The sequence below is a fragment of the Armigeres subalbatus genome, chromosome 1 (genome assembly GCF_024139115.2).
Source record: "Armigeres subalbatus isolate Guangzhou_Male chromosome 1, GZ_Asu_2, whole genome shotgun sequence".
Lineage (NCBI taxonomy): Eukaryota > Metazoa > Arthropoda > Insecta > Diptera > Culicidae > Armigeres > Armigeres subalbatus.
Window position 1 is genome coordinate 134,088,880 of NC_085139.1, and position 22,790 is coordinate 134,111,669.

Below are 22,790 nucleotides of genomic sequence, written 5' to 3' on the forward strand. Positions count from 1 at the left end.
AGATAGTTATTGCAATTGGCGTGCTAAACATTTATTGGAATGAATTTTACTGCATCTCATGTGCATCTTATCAGCTTCCTAATATCTGATTTCGACAGTTCATGTCTCATGCCTATGTCATAGAGATAACAATCTGCAAATGCTAATCCGATCTGTCACACTTTTTGATATGAAAGTGATAGCACGTATGTACAAGAATTAATCGAATAAATTAAGCTTTGACCTTACAATAAAGCTTAGCTATAGAAGTCATATAACGAAGAACATGAATACTAAATCATATCTGCAACAAAACCCAGCGGAAAATTGATTTGGTTTCGAGTAATAACACTTACTTTCTTTACAATGTTCTGAAAACTCAGCTATGAACATAACATTATGTGGAAGATTTTTGATTTGAATAATGTATTGAAGCTAACCACTTACCCTTCGATGAGACTCGAACCCACGACTCTCAGTACACAGGCAATTAACTATGATTGAAATTACTTTCTTTCATAACGAAGTAAATATCACTCAGTTTTTGTCGTTTTTGTACACTGCTCGTTGCTAGTTTTATTCGATGGGAAATCCTTTGTCCATCGTTTCCTATTGAGTATTGAGTCATGTCGGTATATGAGCTCATAAGTTATGGCCACAACATAGTTGATGTTGCACAAGAAAGGCAAAAATACTGCTTGGTTGATTAATCAGGGTTTATAATTACAAGTTGTAATTATACACTAGTTTGCAATTGACTGGTTGAAATTTTAAGAGTCCTTGAGAAAAAAAGATCTTAACTTTATGTTCACTATGATGACAAAAACGATAATCATCAGAATCTTGCTTTCCTTGCAGAGCAATGTTATAAACATCATCTCAATTATAATAAATTTCTATAGCAAATAAGTTTTTTTATTTCTTAAAATAGCGCACAGTCGTCGATGACAGTTTTGAGAATTTAAGTAACTAAATATCTTTCTTCGTCACACAGAATCTTAAAAAAGTTTGCTACCAGCTTATCAATACCCAAGCTAGGCTTATCAAAACATGCACCAGCCAACCGATAACAACATAGGGAACGATAAATCCCGTCAGAACGACTGCACCCTCGATAATCGAGTTGTTCTATGTAGGTCGAACATTCCACATAGAATGAAAGGGTTTCAACCTTTCTTTTGATGGGGAAATTTTATTGGAGGTAACCTAACTCCATAATTGTTTACCTTTCTGGTATCCCTTTTGTAGGTAGGACTAAGGATTGAAACATGTTTATAAAGCGCTGATATTCGCACTCACCCGTTGTTGGAGGTTGCTGAAAGAAAAAGTTGATTCTAACCAGCAAAGTAAAGAATATTTCCATTAGGCTAATATTTATCCGTTTTTATCTCTTCCGCAGGTAAGAATACCTCCCCTTGCTTTCTATTCATCCGACATGTATATATCTACCCAGGGAATGGGTTGCGGCTTTGATAAGGTTTGTATGTTCCAGGCACATGCCAATACCGGATTGTATGCAAATTAGCTTGGGCATTTCTGTGGGGATGGTAGGAGTGACATCCGTATGCGCATATTTTTTTTCTGAAAGTGCGTAGAACCATTTTGAAACAATCTCGCCGAAGGATGATAAGTTTCAGTTTACTCGCCATTTGCGATGGAACATTTTTTTGGGTCAATATTTCTGTTTTCTTCCTTCGATTACATCAACAGACTAGATTCAGTCCCAACGATGATTAAAGAAAACATGAATACAATACATCATTGCCAGGAGGTTAAAATACAATACAATTACAAATAAATTAACTATAATCTACTTGCGTCAATAGCTCTGGTGAAAAACAATGTGGAGATCCAGCGGAGAGTGTTTTGCGTCAAGTAAAAATCAAAGTCCGACGCCATTTAATAAAAAAAACTGCAAACTTGAAGTACAATAAGTAGACGTAGGCCATAGTTTGTGCGACGAAAAGGAAACCGTTAAGTTTTTTTTTTTTTTTTTTTTTTTTGACTAATTTTATTGGCTAATTATCTTACACATGCATTCATCTCTTAGACTAGGTGTTCCGTGTTTTCTTAACACTATCATCCTTATTTGCTATGTTACGCTTTTAGTTATTATTAATACATTTCAATTGCCTCTGGCAGTTAGAATTTTTTCCTCTGGTTGAATTGAACCATGTAGGAATTACAATGTTTTCAACTTAAACTAAACTTAACCTATTTTATACTAAGGGTACAAGGAGTTAATCGTTGCAATAGAAGATTGCAACGATTTTTGTCTAAAATTGGAAATTATTTTGTTGGACATTTGTTGCAATGTCTCAATATTAGAAATTCTATGAAGTTCATTGGTACTATACCACGGAGGCAACTTCAGAATCATTTTCAAAATTTTATTTTGAATCCTCTGGAGTGCCTTCTTTCTGGTATTGCAGCAACTAGCCCATATTGGCACAGCATACAACATGGCAGGTCTAAAAATTTGTTTGTAAATCAAAAGTTTGTTCTTAAGACAAAGTTTTGATTTTCTGTTTATAAGTGGATATAGGCACTTAATATATTTGTTACATTTGGCTTGAAGCCCTTCAATGTGATTTTTAAAAGTTAATTTTTGATCTAGCAGAAGTCCTAAATATTTAGCTTCCCTAGACCAATTAATTGGAACCCCATTCATAGTGACAATATGTCTGCTAGAAGGTTTCAAGTAAGAAGCTCTCGGCTTATGTGGGAAAATTATAAGCTGAGTTTTGGAAGCATTCGGGGAAATTTTCCATTTTAGCAAGTAAGTGGAGAAAATATCCAAACTTTTTTGCAATCTACTACAAATGACACGAAGGCTTCGCCCTTTGGCTGAGAGGCCCGTGTCATCTGCAAACAAAGATTTTTGACACCCTGGTGGTAAATCAGGTAAGTCAGAAGTAAAATGTTATACAAAATGTGCCCCCGTAGGCTGCCTTGGGGGACACCAGCCGTTACAGTTAATCTATCAGATTTAGTATTCTGATAGTTTACCTGCAGCGAGCGATCTGATAAATAATTTTGGATCAGTTTAATGATGTACAGAGGAAAATTAAAATTCATCAATTTTACAATCAAACCTTCATGCCAAACACTGTCAAATGCTTTCTCTATATCAAGAAGAGCAACTCCAGTCGAATATCCTTCAGATTTGTTGAGCCGAATTAAATTCGTAACTCTTAATAACTGATGAGTGGTTGAATGCCCATGGCGAAAACCAAATTGCTCATCAGCAAAAATAGAATTGTCATTAATATGAAACATCATTCTATTTAAAATAATCTTTTATAACAGTTTTCTTATTGAAGAAAGCAAACTGATTGGGCGATAACTAGAAGCCTCAGCTGGATTTTGTCCGGCTTCAAAATTGGAACAACTTTGGCGTTTTTCCATTTATCTGGGAAGTATGCCAATTGAAAACATTTGTTAAATAAATTAACCAAAAAGGATAAAGAGCTCTCAGGAAGTTTTTTGATAAGTATGTAGAAAATACCATCATCACCCGGGGCTTTCATATTTTTAAATTTTCTAGTAATAGATCTCACTTCATCCAAATTGGTTCCCAACGAAGGGTCAAAACATTCTCTTGATTGAGAATGTCTTCGAAGCTCCGTGTAACCTGATCCTCAATTGGACTAGTGAGACCTAGACTAAAATTATGGGCACTCTCGAACTGCTGAGCAAGTTTTTGAGCCTTTTCGCCATTTGTTAATAAAATTTTATTTCCCTCTTTAAGCGCTGGAATTGGCTTTTGAGGTTTTTAAGAATTTTTGTTAATTTCAAAAGGGTTTCGAACTTGGATCCAACTTCGAGACATTATTCTCAGAGTTGTTATTTCGCAGAATTGCGAAACGTTTTTTTAATTTCATTTTGCAAATCTCGCCAAATAACTTTCAACGCGGGATCGCGAGTTCTTTGGTATTGCCTTCTTCTCACATTTTTAAGACGGATCAGTAGCTGAAGATCGTCGTCAATAATAATGGAGTTGAATTTAACTTCACATTTCGGAATTGCAATGCCTCTGGCTTCGACAATTAAATTTGTCAAAGATACGAGCGCATTGTCAATATCACTTTTGGTATCGAGAGGAATATCAACATCAAAATTCCTATCGATATATGTTTTATATAAATCCCAATCAGCTCTATGACAATTAAAAGTAGAGCTGATTGGATTATAAATGGCTTCTTGTGAGATTTCAAACGTCACAGGAAGGTGATCAGAGTCAAAGTCAGCATGAGTTACCAATTGGCCACACAGCTGACTTGAATCCGTTAAAACTAAATCAATTGTAGAAGGATTTCGACTGGAAGAAAAACAAGTTGGTCCATTGGGATATTGAATAGTATAATATCCCGCAGAACAATCTTCAAATAAAATTTTACCATTGGAATTGCTTTGAGCATTATTCCATGAACGGTGTTTGGCATTGAAGTCACCAATTACGAAGAATTTTGATTTGTTGCGAGTCAGAATTTGAAGATCAGCTTTCAACAAATTCTTTTGCTGCCCATTGCATTGGAAAGGCAAGTAGGCTGCAATGAAGGAAAATTGTCCAAAATTTGTTTCAACAGAAACTCCCAAGGTTTCAAAAACTTTGGTTTCAAACGAAGAAAATAATTTATGTTTGATACGTCTATTAATGACAATGGCGACCCCACCACAGGAGCTGTCAAGACGATCATTTCTGTAGATAAAATAGTTTGGATCTCTTTTAATGGAGAGTCCTGGTTTTAAATACGTTTCAGTTATAATGGCAATATGCACATTATGAACTGAAAGGAAGTTGAATAATTCATCTTCCTTACCCTTTAGAGAGCGGGCATTCCAATTTAGAACTTTCACACAATTATTTGGATCCATTGAAACGGAGTCCGATAACAATTTTTTGTGTGTACTTTATACCAACCTGAACAGCTTCAGGAATGGTATTTGCTTTGAACATTGCATCGATCATGTGATGCAATTGTTCAGTTAAAAAATCAAAATCGGAAGTAGTCATGCTACCTGAATCGGCAACATGACCGTTATTTTCCGTTGGGACATGGGTATAAACCTCATTTTGAGAAGAGAAATTTGGTCTACCAGCAGCGATGTTTGCATACGTAGGTACATTGGAAAAATTGGAATTTACTGAAGTGCTTGCTACCCGTTGACGAGCGGCAAAATTTGTTTGTGAATTGTGGTGGGTATGAATTGCTCGACCGGTAACCGGTTTCGAAATTTGAGCGTTTGAAAAAATTTTACCCGTCGAATCTGGGATCCGATTGGAATTTCCTGTCATCAATTTTGCACGGGAATTCAAAACTTTTTTGCGTGAAGGGCATTCCCAGAAATTGGATTTATGATTGCCCCCACAATTTGCACATTTAAATTTATTGGAATCTTCTCTCACAGGACATGCGTCCTTGGCGTGAGAGGTACCACCACAAATCATGCATTTAGCATTCATGTGACAATGTTTGGTTCCATGACCCCACTTTTGGCACTTACGGCACTGGGTTGGGTTTTGGAAATTTCCCCCAGGCCTGCGGAAATGTTCCCATGTAACACGGACATGGGACATAATACAGGCCTTTTCCAAACTTTTCATATTATTTAGTTCACTTTTGTTAAAATGAACTAAATAAAATTCTTGAGAAATGCCCCTCTGGGAAGTACCAGAGTGAGATTTCTTTTTCATCTTAATTACTTGGACTGGTGAAAATCCAAGTAATTGAGAAATTTCAATTTTAATCTCATCCAGTGATTTGTCATCACTGGGGAGACCTTTCAAGACGACTTTGAACAATCGCTCAGTTTTGTCGTCGTATGTGAAGAATCTATGGCGCTTCTCAGTTAAATAGTGAAGAAGACGTTTGCGATCGTCAAAGGATCCCGGCAAAACGCGGCAGTCACCCTTCCTAGCAATCTGAAATGAAACCTTGATCCCCTGAAGGTTACTCAAAATCTCATTCCGGAAGCCAGAAAACTCGGCAACAGATACCACAATTGGCGGAATCCTTTGCTTTTTCGCATGAACCGAATCACCTGGGCCAGAGGTAGATTCGATTTGCTCAATATCATCATTAATCAAATCGAACTGATTGCTCAGTTCGATTGGAGAAGAATTATTTCCGATATTAGAGTTAGAAGGAATATCTGAATTCTCCAGCTTCCTTCTATTTTTCCGCGCTTGGGCAGGACGGTCTTGAAACCTTGTTTCTTTGAAGGAAGTGGAGAATTCAGAGACTCCCCTTCCTCTTGTTTTTGTTAATACTCATTGCTGAGCGTGGAGACGTGACCTTCTAAGAGGTTTTTTCCCAGAACGGTGTCCCTGCAGGATTACCACCGCTTGTCGGAATTTTACTTCCGCAAACGGGTCCAACGTAAAACGAAGGCACGGGTCCTTGCAAAGATCGTAACGGGATCAGTGGGTACAAATAGCGCTAAGAAGCACCGTTGAAATTAAAATAGCTTCGGGTAGTATTAAAAACTTCCTTCCGCAAAGAGAGAAAGAACCGCACAGCACGAAAGCACGATGCGGTCTGAAACCGTTAAGTGATTTCACAGTTGTCAAGGATATTGCTGTTCCAGAGAAAACTTTTCTCTTTCCGGTTGAATTTCCAAACTACTGCAGCTGTCACTTCATACTTTTTCGCTGCTGTTTGGCATGGCATTCCACGATGACAACGCCAAGTACCAGGTTTTTGTTTCAGTGTATTGAAGATTGTAGCTTGCGGTAGAACTTTGATAGCTGCGGAAGAACTTTGCGGAATCCGCAAAATGGAAAATTTTGAAGAGATTCGCAATATGCAAACATACATTCGGATACGCATCGGTTCTAAGTTGATCAGCTGACAGGGGATCTCGTAGCCAGGCATGCTTAGCAGGTCCCTTTAGAGTAGCTAGAGTAATGCGTAACGAGTATTTTGACGTTGAACGGATTCGTGGATCGCACATAAAAAGAATAAAGATCCTCCAAAAAGGGTAGATGTCTGTGAAACTCTTCGTCACTTTAATCACAAATCCAAGAGGCCTGGAACAACATATGAAATATGATCCTAGTATGTCAGTTTGGAATCCAATTGAACACCGAGATCTTTCACACAGTGCGCTTTGTAAATAAACATTCCGAACAGGCAGTAGTAAAACGAGCGAAACCATTTAAGCAGGCTGCCGCTAATTCCTATACAGCATGTCGAGCCTGGCGCTTGCATTGTCGTGAAACAGCTAATTGTACCGCGCATAAAAAAATCTACTCATTCGCTTATTTTTCGTCGCAACCAAAAATAAGCGCCAGATAGTCGCCTAAGAAAAACATACATGCAGCAAAAAAGCTACTTTGATAATTTTGAAAACTTAATCGCCACGTTGTGGTTTGTAGCGGTGAATGCTTTGATAGAACGTGCTATTTGTACTGCGGATTTATTTTTTTTCAGATTTGTGAAAGCCTGGAAAAATGATCACGAAAGTTGTCATTTTGTTGCAAGGCACAATATCAAATGCAGCAGTTAGATTCATCCTTAAATTACGATTGTTATTGTAACTCACAATTAAGCATGCTGGCTGTGGTGTCCGAAGTAAGACACAGCAGATTCGTAGTTGTGGACGCCTTCCCATAAATATTGTTCACAGTGTCCTTTTAGATAATCCATGACGACCAACTCGAACAACTTTGATACAGCTTTTTCATGCACAGGAAACATGCCCGCTGACTTCCAACAGAACGGAAATGCACAGCTGGATAGAGAGAGGTGGAAGATTCGATAAAGTGGATTCAGAAGGCGGGCAGTATTCTAATTTGGGAAAACCGACAAAATATCGTCAGGTTCCGGAATGGACGACGTCGTTGCAGTGCAGAGTGACTGGAATGGCGAAACGACCACTAACGAATCAAAGACCCAACAATAAAATTGAATTAACGTTGCATTACTGTAGTTATCCTGAAAACTCCCGGGAGAAATGAGAATGCTTCTGATGCGTAGGAGTTGTGAGTTGGAATCCATGCGATACCTGTAAGGTTAAAGTCGCCCTAAAGAATGACTTCACCGCTGGGAGATGCGATCTCCGACTCAAAGGAGATTGATCGGCAGAGTGCGTCAATGAGTTCCAAGTCTCGAGTTCGGTTTGAAGAATGTACACCACGCAAATAGCGGTTTACGACAATTCACGACCTCCGAGCTGAATAGCTTCTCAAACCTGCTTAACGATGTTAAACAAATCGTCTTCGATTTCTTTTGCTTCCAACCTGAAACTCACAGCGATACTGATGCCACATCCTGTCGATTTCTTGTTGTTATTTGAGTTTCGGTCACAGCAAAACTCTCGTAGGCTAGATGTACCAGTTGTGGCTATAGCACCAGTTGTCGCACTAGTGCTTAATATGCCAAATGGCCAATCAAATCACCGCAAACCAAGTTCATATCGATAAAGCGTATTCATATGATACGATAACACCTTTGATCTCCTCCAAAACAAGCAAAGCATAATTGTAGAAATTGATTTTGCTTAATTTTTGATGTCATTTGCACCAGTTGTCGCACTAGTGGTCCCTATTTTGCCAATCCCATAAGAAAACAATGGGATTTGCCAAATAAGGAACCAAAATTAAGAATAGTGCCACAACTGGTGCATGCGTTCCTATTATGGATTAATCAATTTTGATGATTATAACAAATTTTATTGTAGTTTTTACAGCTGTTCTAAGGAGCAGGAAGTAAAACCTTTCGCTTGATATATAAAGTCCACCCACAGCCTTTTACTTATTTAAAAAAAAAGTTGTTCTTATGTATGGCGACAATTGGTACACCCACCCTACTTATTCAAAAAATAACGTAGCGAAACGAATTTGTGCGAAAGTCTAGTCAAGCAAGACTTCTTCTTCTTCTTATTGGCATTACATCCCCACACTGGGACAGAGCCGCCTCACAGCTTAGTGTTCATTAAGCACTTCCACAGTTATTAACTGCGAGGTTTCTAAGCCAAGTTACCATTTTTGCATGCATATAGGGGAACTGTTCCGATCTCCATCTCACTGTACATATATCCATCTCATCGCTAAACAAAGAAATACGGCACCAAATTCGTCGCTTCTTTTTGCCAACATGCGTGCTCACTGCTGAAAAAAATCACAAAAATAATAAACAAACCAAATTCCTTTCCATTGCTTTGTTTTTAATGGGATGGAAATAGGAGCTATGAGATGAAGTGGCGAACCGTTCCCCTATCATGAGGCTAACACGATGATACTTTTATGCCCAGGGAAGTCGAGATAATTTCCAATCCGAAAATTGCCTAGACCGGCACCGGGAATCGAACCTAGCCACCCTCAGTATGGTCTTGCTTTGTAGCCGCGCATCTTACCGCACGGCTAAGAAGGGCCCTAAGCAAGACTATGATATTCTAATAATGAGCCATGACCGCTAGTCGATAATCTTCCACTATGCCATTAATTCTACCAACATCGTACTTGCCTGCAGCAGGAGCTGAGTTCAGGAGTTCCCGTATCACAACTCAAAAGAAGGATCGGGACGACTGGTGGCGTTAGCGGGAGGGCCTCAAACGCGATAAAAGGGATAAAAGCTTCCCCATAGCTAGGGGCCAGGGATGCACTCAATGTAGAGCAGAATAACAGATGTTGATTGCTCAATTGTCAAAACAACATATCGGTGAGTAAGGGCGCAGGAAATTTGCGGTTCATAGGTTCACTTATAGTATTCAGCGGATAAAGGTGTTTCATGGAACTTTTGGTAAGCGTGTGCCTTGTAGTTGAAATTGTCTGAATTGAAGTTCTATAGTTGACGGTGACTGGAAGCAACGAATGACTCGAATGACTTATGAAGCAAATAGATATGAACGTATTTGCCTGAAGGACGGTTTTGGAAGACTCCCTCTTCGGCTTCAAATACAGGACCGGGACGTCTGCAGGTCGCGGGTTGGAAGTGCTCTACACCATTTCTGTTCCCGCCGGAATGTCTAATATATCGTTGATCACATGTAAAGATTTTGGTCGCCAAAAACTTACTCCAGAGCAGTTTTCGGAAAATTTTCGGTAATCGATCGAACTAGAGGCGTTAAAACCACAATCAGCTAAAATCATATATGATATGGCTTATTGTCAATGAGGTGCCCTAACGCGAGAAATTCCGTTGAAGTTGAGAGATTCACCACCCAAGAAGAAATTGTAGTGGAGATTTCATAGACCGTGCGATTGCATTATTGACCAAAACAGTGCTGCATGGAATTGGTGAGCGCAGCCGTTTGTCTAGTCCTAAATTTGCGAAGGTTGGGCAAGGTTGGGTATCCAATGCTTTTTTTTACAGACAAAGCAGATTAGTAGCTTCCAGGGCATATAAAATACAAGGCACTATCGACAGGTATATAAACATTATCTTAGTTGTAAACAATTTACGTCACTGCTATCACTGCTCGGGACAAAGCAAGCCAAGGCTCTACTAGCGAACCTATATGTAGGATCCCTAATGTAAGATCCCTAGCTCTAGGATCCCTAATGTAAGATCTCCTAGGCTATCCCTAGGCTGATCTACAGAGACCGCATCTGATACCCGAGTTTGTATCTTGTCGTAGGGAGGCTTGGTCAATGAAGACATTTTCGCATTGGATGTGTTTTGTGTCACTTGACCTTTGAAAACTTACCTTCAAATTCTTTTTAAAGCTTTATTATAATGATTTTTCTGTGCTTTAAGTTCATCACTTATGACCGACTGCTGATATTTGTTGTTTTCTTGTAGTGTTCAATCCAGTCGAGAATGCTGTCTCTGTTGCCCATCAAGTTCTTGAGTTTCTTTGACGTCGACATCTTACTTACATCAAACGGAATTTACGAGCTCATCCAAGATCTGGAAAAATAACCAGTTAAGCACTTTCCAGAGATTGTATTTTTGTCAGTGATCTACCTGGTGAACGGGTCGTGATGAATATAGAATGGAATTGTCAATTCTAGAATTTCTCCTCGAAACCAACTCCAAGTCGCCTAGAATGGTGCCAAACCAATTGTCTGTTGACCCAAGTGGCTATTTGGCATCGTTGTGTCATGAACAGAGCTCTGCTCTCCTAGCCGCAGCAACTATGCTGTGACTCCGGAAAAAAGCGTTCTATCACCAAACTGCGCCACACAGCATGATTTTACTGATTCGAATAATTCTAGGAACTTTTTTCAAATAGGCGTAACTGTATTTGACCTGAAACGAGTCATACTCTCTTCATTCAGCATGTTTCGTTCAACTGACGTTGAATAGATCGCAAGCCAATCCTTCTGTTCGGTACGTTAGTTGACCAAAAAAGTTGTAATTGCGAGCACAATCGCTATTTCAAAAATCAAGATCAATCAGACCCATCAATTAGACCCATTTGAAAAAAAGTTCCTAGAATTGCGCATTAACTCTAACGCATCAACGGGCAACTAACGATACTTTTATTATACTAATTTCTTCTTATTAACTTCTAACTAATTTCGGTGAACGGCCGAGTAAGATGGAATTTTGTGATAAAGCGCCATCTTACGGGAGTAACTTTTTAATCGAGCTAGTTGCCGGGAGAAAGTGAGTCCGTTTCCAATCGGAGATTTCGATACAGTTTCATTGCAAATTTTCAAACACCATCCTAGTTTGAATCTGAGGCAAAATAGAACAATGTCACTGGTTTTTCCAGCAGTGTTCTATTCATGTTTGAATTTTTTCAATAAAATGAAATCATTATGTTGCTGCAAATAGTGTTACCAGACGTACTCTTTTAAGAGTACATGTACTCGTTTTGGAGCAGAAAAAATACGTACTCTTCTTTTTCGAAGAAAATGGTCATATGTACTCTTTTTAAATATTGTCAGTACCAACTTGATTTTCAAACTTAACATTGCAAAGTGAATCAATTTTCATTAGTTTGTACAAAAAAGTACGCTAAGATTGTGTATGCCACGTTTTGAATTGAACGTATTTATTATTTTCATGATATTTAATTTATTTAACTGTTCCTAGACACGGCGAATTTAAGATAGGTCTCCAGTTTTTTTCGAGAAATTTAGATATCAAAATTCTGGAAAGTAATAGATGAGCCAGCCCTAGGCTGAAAATCTTTTTAATAAAGTGTTTAAAAAATTGTGAAGCCAGCACGATCATATGACAATCAAATATGACACTGACAAACTGCAAGCTGGACCGAGAACATTGTCCAACCATGCATGGACATTGGGAACATTATTTAAACGTTCGTTATCATACTACAGGCTGCGTTCATTCAGGCTTTTAAACCTATTATTCAGATATCAGACCGTTTCATACCGTTTTGGCTCAAATCCCGAACACGACAGATATTCCGAACACTGGCGTTTTGGCACCTTAAAACTAAAAATTCCATCGGTTTTCAGTTCTAATGATCAAGATTACAAATGAATTCAAGATCCTATGGAGACAATTATACGAATAAAGCCAAAATGGCCATTTAAAAGCGACCCGATCGGAATATGACCCATGTTCGAAATTTGAGTCAAAACGGTACACCATTTTTCCTATGAAGAGTTGATCCTTTCAATTCCCCCAATAAATTGGAAATCGTCATTCCAGTTCGAGACAGCAACACGTACGGACGTGTTTTTTGCTCGCGCATTTTTTCTAAGTGTTTTTTCTCGTTCTTTCGCTGTTTACGTTTTCGCTTGTCGCGTTGGCGTTATTTTCTCCCGGACCCGTCATGGGAGACTCGGTGGCCGATTCGGTCGCTGGAAAAGTGCCTAAGCGCACTGCTCTTGGAGGCGCGGGTAACCCCTCCAAGCAGCTTTTGCAGAGCAACGTGTTCTCGCCGTTGCCGCTTGATGACGCCGGCAATCCGCCGAAAAAGAGGAAGAAGCAGCAATCGCAGCTGCCGCAGGTGCAACCGGAGCGGAAGGAGAAGTGCCCGCCCGTGTTTGTGAAGGGCGATCCGCCGGATTTACGCCCAAAATTCGCCAGCTGATCGCTAAGGGGCTGAAATGTACTTTTCGGCTCTGCAGCGAGGGCGTGAAAGTGATGCCGGCCAACAGGGACCATCATCAATCCGTCGTGGAGTTCCTCGAGGTCCACAAGTATGAGTACTACACTCATGACCACCCCGGCACGAAGCCGCTCAAGGCTTTGCTGCGAGGACTTCACGACATGAAGGAGGAAGAGCTCCAAGCAGAGCTTGAAAGTTGCGGACTGAAGCCAGTAGCCGTCCACAAGATCGCTCGTCACGACAAGGCGAGGAAATATCGCGACCAGCTTTACCTGATCCATCTGGAGCACGGCTCCACTACCTGGAAGGACCTGAAGCTGGTTGGCGTTATAAATTACACCGTCGTTGACTGGGAGTGATATCGGCCAGTGCACCGCGATGTCACGCAATGCACCAACTGCTTCAATTTCGGGCACGGCACCAGAAACTGCCGCATGAAGCCGCGCTGCAACAAGTGTGGCGAACCCCATCCGACTGACGAGTGCGACAAAATGGAGGTGGCCGATCCCAAATGCGCCAACTGTGGCGACAAACATCGGGCCACCACAAAGGGCTGCCCAAAGCGAGCCGAGTTCCTGGAAATCTGGAAGAAGGCCTCCACCAGGACCATTCCGAAGAAGAACCGTGTTCCTGTAATCAATGAGGTGAACTTTCCAGCCATCCCGGCTCCCCGTCGTGTGATTCCAATACTCCCACCGCTACAGCCGCACAAGCGACTGGCAGCGGCAGCTGCATCGGTCCAAGCTCCAGCATCGTCGGCACCATCCACCAGCGAATGGCCCCCGCTTCCTCCTCCTGGGTTCCGTCGGCAGTCGGAGAACGAAGCCGTCCCACCGGAAGAATCTGCCCCGCTGTACACTCCGGAGCAACTGATGCCGATCTTCGCGCAGCTCGCCACTCGACTGCGCGGCTGCAAACCCGATTCGACCAGGTCTTCACACTTGGCATGTTCATCATTGAAAATGGCTGCTAGGGTGGGCCTGGTCAACTGGAACGCTTGCTCGCTAAAGAGCAAAACAATCGAGCTGAAGGATTTCCTTGAGGAGAAGGAAATAGACGTGGCGTTCATCACCGAAACGCACCTAAAACCGGAGGTGAACATCAACATCCCGGACTTCCGCATCGTGCGACTCGACCGGCCGTCCAGGGGAGGTGGTGTGGCCATCGCTCTTCGCTACAACATCAACTGTCGTCTGCTTCCAAGTTTCCAGCTCAGTGTCATTGAGGCCATCGGTGTCGAAATCACCACTTCGGTCGGCACAATCGCGCTCATCGCGGCGTACTGTCCAACGCAAGCCAAAGCCGGCGATGGATCATCGGCTGCCCTTCGGAGGGACATCGTCAAGCTGACGCGGAGGCAAGGCCAGTATATCATTGCCGGCGACTTGAATGCCAAACATCAAGCCTGGGGCAACAGTCGCGGCAATCGAAACGGCACCATCTGGAGCAACGACATGGAGGAAGGCCACTACACGATCCTGAGCCCGGATTCCCCCACTCGGCTGAGTCGGTCCGGTGCCCACGCAACGCTCGACCTCTACGTAACAAACCTGAGTGACCACGTCTCGCAGCCGGTTGTATACCAGGAGCTCAGTTCGGATCACTATCCGGTGGTGGCGGAACTGGGCTCCTCGGTCAATCGGCACCAGCAGTTACGGCGGAACTACCACCGAGTGAACTGGCAGCGTTTCCAGCAGTGCGTCGATAACACCGTCGACTACGAGGTGCGTCCGGAGACGCCGGAAAGTATCGACCGCCAGCTGTGCGCTATCGAGGAGGCGATCACGGCGGCCCGAGAGCAACACGTACCGACGGCTCGGCAGGTAAGCAACTCCTTAAACATCGATACACTCACCAAAGATTTGATTCGATTGCGGAATGTCACTCGCAGGCAGTTTCAGCGTACTGGACTGCCTGAGCTTAAGGCACGCTGCAATCGAATCACAACAATTATCAAGGCCAGAATGGTGGACCTCAAAAATAACGACTTCTCGAATAAGATCCGCACTCTCCCAGATTATGCTAAGCCGTTCTGGAAAATGACCAAAATTCTAAAATCCAAGCCTCGGCCCATTCCACCTTTGATCCCACTAGACAATAATGGCTCTAAGGATCGCTTGATAACTCCTGCAGAGAAGGTCGCTGAAATAGGTCGTCACTTCGTCAGCTCACACAATCTTGGGCAGAACATCGTCAGTCCACACGAAGCAGCCGTCAACGAGCATGCTAACAACATCCATTTGATTCCCAACGACTTCTCGGAGGAGTTGGAGATCTCAGCTGACGAATTGACGGCCTATATCAAATCGTCGAAGAACATGAAGGCCCCAGGCTTCGACAGCATCCTGAATCTCGAGCTCAAACACATGAGTGCTCCGTTCTTTGAGCACCTCTCGCTGATCTTTAATCAGTGTCTCCGGCTTAGCTACTTCCCATCGTCCTGGAAGTCAGCGAAAGTCATCCCCATCCGGAAGCCTGGGAAGGATCCTTCCTCCCCAAAAGTTATCGACCCATCAGCCTTCTCTCAGGGTTATCCAAGCTATTCGAAAAAGCTATTCATCATCGGTTACTTGAGTCTGCCGAAAATCTCAACATCTTGCTCGAGGAACAGTTTGGTTTCCGACGCGGTCGGTCAACTGTACACCAACTGACCAGAGTTACCAACGTCCTCAGACGGAACAAGTTTGTCTCGAAAACATCCGCCATGGCCTTACTCGATGTCGAGAAGGCATTTGACAATGTATGGCATGATGGCCTGGTGTACAAACTACAACGCTACAATCTTCCCAGCTACCTGGTGAAAATCATCAACAATTACCTGTCGGCAAGGACATTCCGGGTCTCAATCAGCGGAGCGAGTTCCAATGCGCACAACATCGTCGCAGGCGTCCCCCAGGGCAGTATCCTCGGGCCCCTGCTTTTCAATCTGTTCACCTCCGACATGCCAGAACCTCCAGAAGGCGGCATTCTGTCTCTGTTCGCAGATGACACATCCATCGTCTACAACGGTAGAGTGATCAGAGCGCTAGTGGCAAAACTCCAACGAGGCCTGGATGCCCTGACAGAGTACCTCACCAGCTGGAAGATCTGTATCAACGCGGCGAAGACCCAGGTCATCATTTTCCCCACCCAAACCCCTAAACTTGTTCCGCCTGGGGACTGTAAAATCATCCTCAATGGCACGACCGTGGAATGGGCCAATGAGGCCGGCTACCTTGGCTTGACCCTCGACAGCAAGCTTATTTTCAGGCAACAGGTTGACAAAACGGTGACAAAGTGTAACGTCTTGTTGAAACTACTGTACCCTTTGATCAACCGCCGGTCGTCATTGTCCCTGAAAAATAAGCTTGCTGTCTACAAGCAAATCATCCTCCCTGTGATCGAATATGGCATGCCGGTCTGGGAGAGCTGCGCTAAAACCCACCACCTCAAACTTCAACGGGTCCAAAACACCCCTCCCAGGACAAGAACATCCGAGGTCCACCGTCTGGCCGGAATAAAAACCTTACATGAACGCTTTGGTGAGTGTAAAGAAAAGTTTAGGGTCCGTTGCTTGCATTCGGATCAGGCTCCAATTAGGGCGCTAGTTCCAATCTAGGTTATCAAATTTCTTATTGTAAATATTAGTGTACATAGTAGTTAGGTTATCAAATTTAAAAAAACACACCAGCGCCTCCTAAAGGCCGTCATGATATATCATATTAACACTTAAATAACAATGTAAACATAAAAATTTAAAATTGAAGTTGGAGGGCCAAGCCGGCCGAGCACTGTACATGTAAAAAATAATTGTAGAACAGAAAATGAAACAATAAAGAAGAATTTTACTACTACTACCCCCAATAAATTTGAAAATATTAGATAGTTTCTTTGGAATTTATTCTATGAATAGTTCTTCAACTTTTTCACTTATATCTAAGAAAATAAAATGGCTTTTATAACTCACGAAAGCAGTTGACACGCTATTTTGTCACAATAACTGTCGGTGTTAATTTTGTTGAATTCATACACAATTTACGATACAATTTCATCCTACAAATATTAACAAAACTATACCGTTTTGTCCTAAATCCCGAACATTACTCATATTCCGAACACTGGAGTTTCAGCGTGCTAGAATTCAAAATTCCATCGGTTTCCGTACGGAAGATCAAGATTACAATCAAATTCAACATCCAACCCATGGAAAGAACCACGCGATTAATGAGGAAATGGTCATTAATATCCAGGTGCTCGAAATAGGAGTCATGTTCGGGATTTGAGTCAATGTACCGTTTCATCTTTAACCCTTTCTTTCCCATGGTAGCTCTAGAGCTCCACAAGTTTACACCACGAAAACTATTTTCTTTTAAGCTTTTTTAAACCAAATGTACCACTGTGCCCTGTATTAATATATCATAAATGAAAATGACAACAGAAAACAATGCCAATATAGCTCAAACTGTTTAAAAATACTGAGAAACTAATAAAATACGCCATTTTTTTGACAAATAATTCATTGCTTATTTGAACAGCCCAGAAAACATTTTTTTTTGCCTAAACTGTTTCCAACAAAAATACCTACATCATTATACAAGCTTATATATTGCACACCATTAGTAAAACTTAATATATATTTCCTATTTTTGTCAAAAACTTTAAATTAATAATGGTGCACCACAGCTCCACTGGGAAAATGAAAGCAAAAAATTTGGAATGTCACTTTGTCACTGTTGTCATTCTGCTTGCCAGTTTACTTGTGTTTACATTCTAATTTTTATTTCTTTGAAGGAAAATCACTATTATTATGTAAAATGAGTGAAAGTGAAGATGATTTTCTCGGTTTTTCCGAAGATGAATCCGAGTGCCTCATTCAGTCGCTGGAAATTACAAAAATCGATGAGATTTCCGACTTTTCCAGGCGGATTCCGTGCTACTACGAGATTGAACATGGTAGGTGTTGTTTAATAGATAAGTTGCAATGTTTTCTAGAAACCGTTCGACAAAATTAGTGTTTTCCTTTATATATTTGTAGAAAGCGATGAAAAAAATATGTATGCGATTCAAGTGGAAGGAGATGAATCCGAAGTGGATTTCCTCAGTGAATCGGAAGATGACGAACGCGAATGTTTTGTTCCGAAACCAGTTGATCCTACTCGTTTTTGCAACATATCGAATGATGAACCGGACGGAATCAATCAGTCCGCAACAATATCGACATCTCTCGCCAAGTCTAAAACAAAACGTTCAAATAAATCGAGTGCCAAAATATCAAAAAGGACAAGGGTAACAACAAGGAAAACAGCATCAAAGAAAAAAGGCAGATTCATCAAATGGCATCGGCTCAACAATGACGAACGGGAGGCCCCATTTTGCCCTATGACCTTGCCTGTTCCTCCGGCGAAAGCTGTTACTCCATATCAATATTTTAAAAGATTTTTCACTGACGCGATTATCCAAAACATTACCGAACAAACCAATTTGTACTCAGAACAGAAGCTTGGTGACGGAAACTCTATCGATGTTACTAAGCATGAAATTGAACAGTTCTTGGGTATCTTAGTGTTGATGGGTATTCACAAAGTCCCTAGTTACAGGATGAACTGGGCAACTGCAACTAGATATGCGCCGATTGCAGATGTGATGACCCGGAATCGATTTGAGCAAATAAAAAATATGCTGCATTTCAATGACAATACGCAATTGAAAAAACGTAATGAACCTGGATATGACAAATTATTCAAAGTGCGTCCTTTCATTGACGCGATACGACTCAACTTCCTCGACGTGGATCCTCTTCCGGACCAGTCAATCGACGAAATAATGATTCCTTCGAAATCACATTCTCCACTACGTCAGTACAACAAAAACAAACCGCATCGTTTCGGAATCAATGTGAAAGGCCGTGCTGGAAAAGATGGCATACTACATGATTTTGATATATATACAGGAAAGTCAGACAAGCAGCCTAATGGAGATTGGGGAATCAGTGGCGATGTGGTTCTAAATCTCGTTAAAACCCTTCCTGAAAATCAACAAATAAGGATTTTTGCAGACAATTGGTTTTCATCGTACAGCTTGGCACATGAACTGAATCGACGTGGGTTCCAGTATACTGGGACCATTCGTGTAGGGAGGATCCCGAATGCAGATTTCATACCGGACAAAGAGTTGATGGCTAAAGGCCGTGGTTCTCATGATGCCTACATTTCTAATGATAACATAATCATCTAATTTCAACATACAACGGTGTTATGCCATTAGACAACGTAAAACGTTGGTCTGTTGCGCAGAAGAATTTCATATCAGTGGATCGACCGACAATTGTAACAGATTATAACAAAAACATGGGGGGAATTGATCTCAATGATTTTCTGGTAGCACTCTATCGAACAAACATTGGAACCAAAAAATATTATATGAGAATATTCCAACATTTCCTCGACGTTGCAATTGTCAACAGCTGGCTATTGTTTCGAAGGCATGCAGAACAACGAGGCGAATGCTCTCGCTTGAGCTTACTTGATTTTCGAATTGAAGTAGCAAACAGTCTCATATTGCACGGTTATTAAGCCTAGGGGAAGACCAGTAATTAAACAAAGAGCTATACAAAAAACGCACCGTGCAGTCCGAAAAATCGTTCCTCTGGAAGCCAGGTTTGATAATTTTGCACATTGGCCGCTGACGTTGAAACAACGGGAGAGATGTTTCTACTGCAAAAATCGTTGTCATTTCACAAGTTTCGGATGTTCTAAGTGTGGAGCTGCACTCTGTATTTTAAAGGATCGAAACTGTTTTGTACAGTTCCATAACCATCAAAACTACACAGTCGTCGAATCTCATTTGTAAAATGTGCGTTTTATCCATTTTGTAAACCATTTCACCAGTATGTCAATTTTATGCATAAAGTACGTTTCATTCCCAGTGGAGCTCTGGAGCACCATTTTATTTTTACTATTTTATGATCGCATCCAATAATTTTGGCATAAATAAAGAGCATTTGTTCAACAACTTTGAATATATTCAGCGTTAAGTATTTTTAAATGCAAGAAAAAGTCGTGGGAAAGAAAGGGTTAATTCAAACTTGAATTATAGATAAAAAAAATCATGAATTGTACTCTTATGTACTCTATTTTCACTTTTTGTAAATGTACTCTTTTTAGTCAAACCGAATCTGGTAACACTAGCTACAAACCAAGGCGCCGTATCTGCAAAGTGGATTTATCCGCAGATAAAAAGACGCATTCATACACCAAAACAATTGAAACATATTTGAATCTCGTGATTCACTCGTGGTTCAAATCTGCAGAAAATATAACAGTTTTGAGCTTTTGAAACTCAACTTTTTTAAAAGCACAAATCTAGAACAGCTGCTGGGAAAATGAATGTTTCAGATTCATATTCAAACTGACAGTCCCGAACAGTTTGAATTACTGCTGATTCTACTCCTAAACTATATAAAGCTACATATATATATATTTTAACGCCTCATTCAAATATTGCATATAACTGTTCTCGCTCATTTTGTAATCGGGACCGGTCAAGCGTTGTAGAACAAGTTGAAATGCATCTTCAAAAAAAGGTGCTCCCCGTGTCCAGCGCGGGGGGGGGGGGGGGGGGGAACATACATTTTCAGCGCAAAACGTAAACAAACGAGCATAAATTCCATACAAAAATCCAAGATGGCTGAGTTGGGGATATTGACAAGTCGGATAACCTGTACATAAAAAAATCTTGGTATAGCCTCTCGAATCTGTTCTTCTTCTTCTTCTTATTGGCATTACATCCCCACACTGGGACAGAGCCGCCTCGCAGCTTAGTGTTCATCAAGCACTTCCACAGTTAATAACTGCGAGCTTTCTAAGCCAAGTTACCATTTTTGCATTCGTATATCATGAGGCTAACACGATAATACTTTTATGCCCAGGGAAGTCGAGGCAATTTCCAATCCGAAAATTCCCTAGATCGGCACCGGGAATCGAACCCAGCCACCCTCAGCATGGTCTTGCTTTGTAGCCGCGCGTCTTACCGCACGGCTAAGGAGGGCCAGTTCTTTATGCTTAAAAAAAATGTTGTGTAAAACGCAGCTCAAATGCGACTGTCGGACGTATTGGCTGCCTTTGACGGTTGCTAATGTTGCTAATCAGTTGCGTCCGTATGTACTTTCACAATCAGTTAAGTAGATAGCGGTAGGGAATCGACGTATTTCAAAAGTTTTCACAAGATTCTCAAATAAATTTGTTCTAGCTTAAAATGTCTGTTATCCGTGAGCACACTAAGTTGAAAGCATGCCAAGTTGGAATGTAGCTTGGGTTATTGAAGACGAAAAAGACACCCGTGTTGACAACCACACGCCATTGAATTCAAAGATAACAAAAGATGAAAATGGCTTCAATACATATTCCATATTCCCCTCCTTTCGCACAATGCATTGTGAAATGTGGAAAATAATTATGCAGGTGATGTTGGATCGTAGAAGAATATCCATAAATTACGTAACGTGACGCTTAGAGAGTTGAGAGGGGTGTAAGAATGGTGACGATTCTTTCAAAATTTTCAGATGCTCCATGAAAAAACTGCCACATAGGGGATTGGAAATAGGGATTCTTGCATAACGTAAATAATGGATATTCCTGTAAAGAAAAAATATATTGTAGGTATTTTTGGATAGCACCGCTATTCTCATCCTCAATGTTTAATATTCGACCGCGTTCCATAATAATTATTTGAGATTTAGTACATGGTTCTATATCTGTAGGTTTCTGTAAATTTCCAGAGCTGTACAAAACGTTGTTTGGTTGAATTGAGATTGAGGAAATAAATGCCGGCGACGAAAATAAGAGTTGTTGTGCTGAATCTTGACTGGATAAAACATGGCCTGATTTTTTATACCTCCATGGTTTTACCATTCAAATGGACCGTGACCTTGTTTTCTTATTAGCATTTCCACAAATATTGATTGAAAGCTTCCTGTGCCTGAAAATAAAATCTAACCTGACTATAATTTAAATCGGGAAAGTAAAGCACCTTCCTTCCAATTTTCATTTCACAGGAAAATGTTATCAACGAATTGCACTTTAATTTATTTCCATTTCTCCGCTCGGCACTCGGCAATCTTTTGATTTCTGTTCCTTCCATTTGCACCAAATATCGTTCGCTCTGCTGAATAGGTAGCGCTTACAAGCCCTATCGTCTGCTACACGTGAGATACCCATGTCGAGAGAAGCTTTCCCGAAAGCGAGCCTGTGCTCGAAGGAGCACTTCGCATCCACCACCACTGTCTAGATTTGTTACTTCCTTTGAGAAGTCCTGATTGCTGGCAAGGGAAATTTGTGATAAGATATGTTTGCTCATTTCAATGGGAGGTGCTGTGAATGCTGCCGCAGATGCATAGTAATGGCGACTACTTAGCGAAATGAAGTGATCTCTATTTTCGGTAGAAACACATTCAACCGAGGCGACGAAATGAAGCTATAAAGTCGAGCAGAACATGGAGCATGGTGAGTCGAGTTATTAGAAATTACGAAAAAGCACCCATCCGTTTGAGACTTGCTAGATGATACTTCATCATGAAATTTGTCGCATGTACCATAAACCATTAGATGTGGAAGCTCTCTCAGAAATCCTTCTTCGTATGGGGGGCACTGTTTATTGGTAGGTCCATAAACCATAACGTAGCCCATCGAGTAGAAAATCCAACGAGGGCTACTTAAAATCGTCACGATTAGGATTACGTGCAACAGAAAAGCAATATTACGATGTGATGAAGCGCGATTTCTGCAGATTGGATAAGAGCAGCAGTGCGGTGGCCACTACATAAAACCATAAGCTGTAAAACGTGACTTGTCCTTCCA

General features: G+C 41.2%; 2 protein-coding genes across 3 annotated transcripts in view; both read left to right on the top strand.

Moving 5' to 3' along the window:
• LOC134205146 (calexcitin-1-like) overlaps positions 1-22,790 on the top strand; it is a 185,801-nt gene that overhangs the window by 50,152 nt on the left and 112,859 nt on the right. The window lies entirely within an intron of this gene.
• On the top strand, positions 17,248-19,170 carry LOC134206571 (piggyBac transposable element-derived protein 3-like). The gene is made up of 2 exons (XM_062682298.1): positions 17,248-17,889; positions 17,972-19,170. Exons 1-2 carry the CDS (start codon positions 17,751-17,753, stop codon positions 19,168-19,170), a joined length of 1,338 nt encoding a protein of 445 aa, XP_062538282.1. The 5' UTR covers positions 17,248-17,750.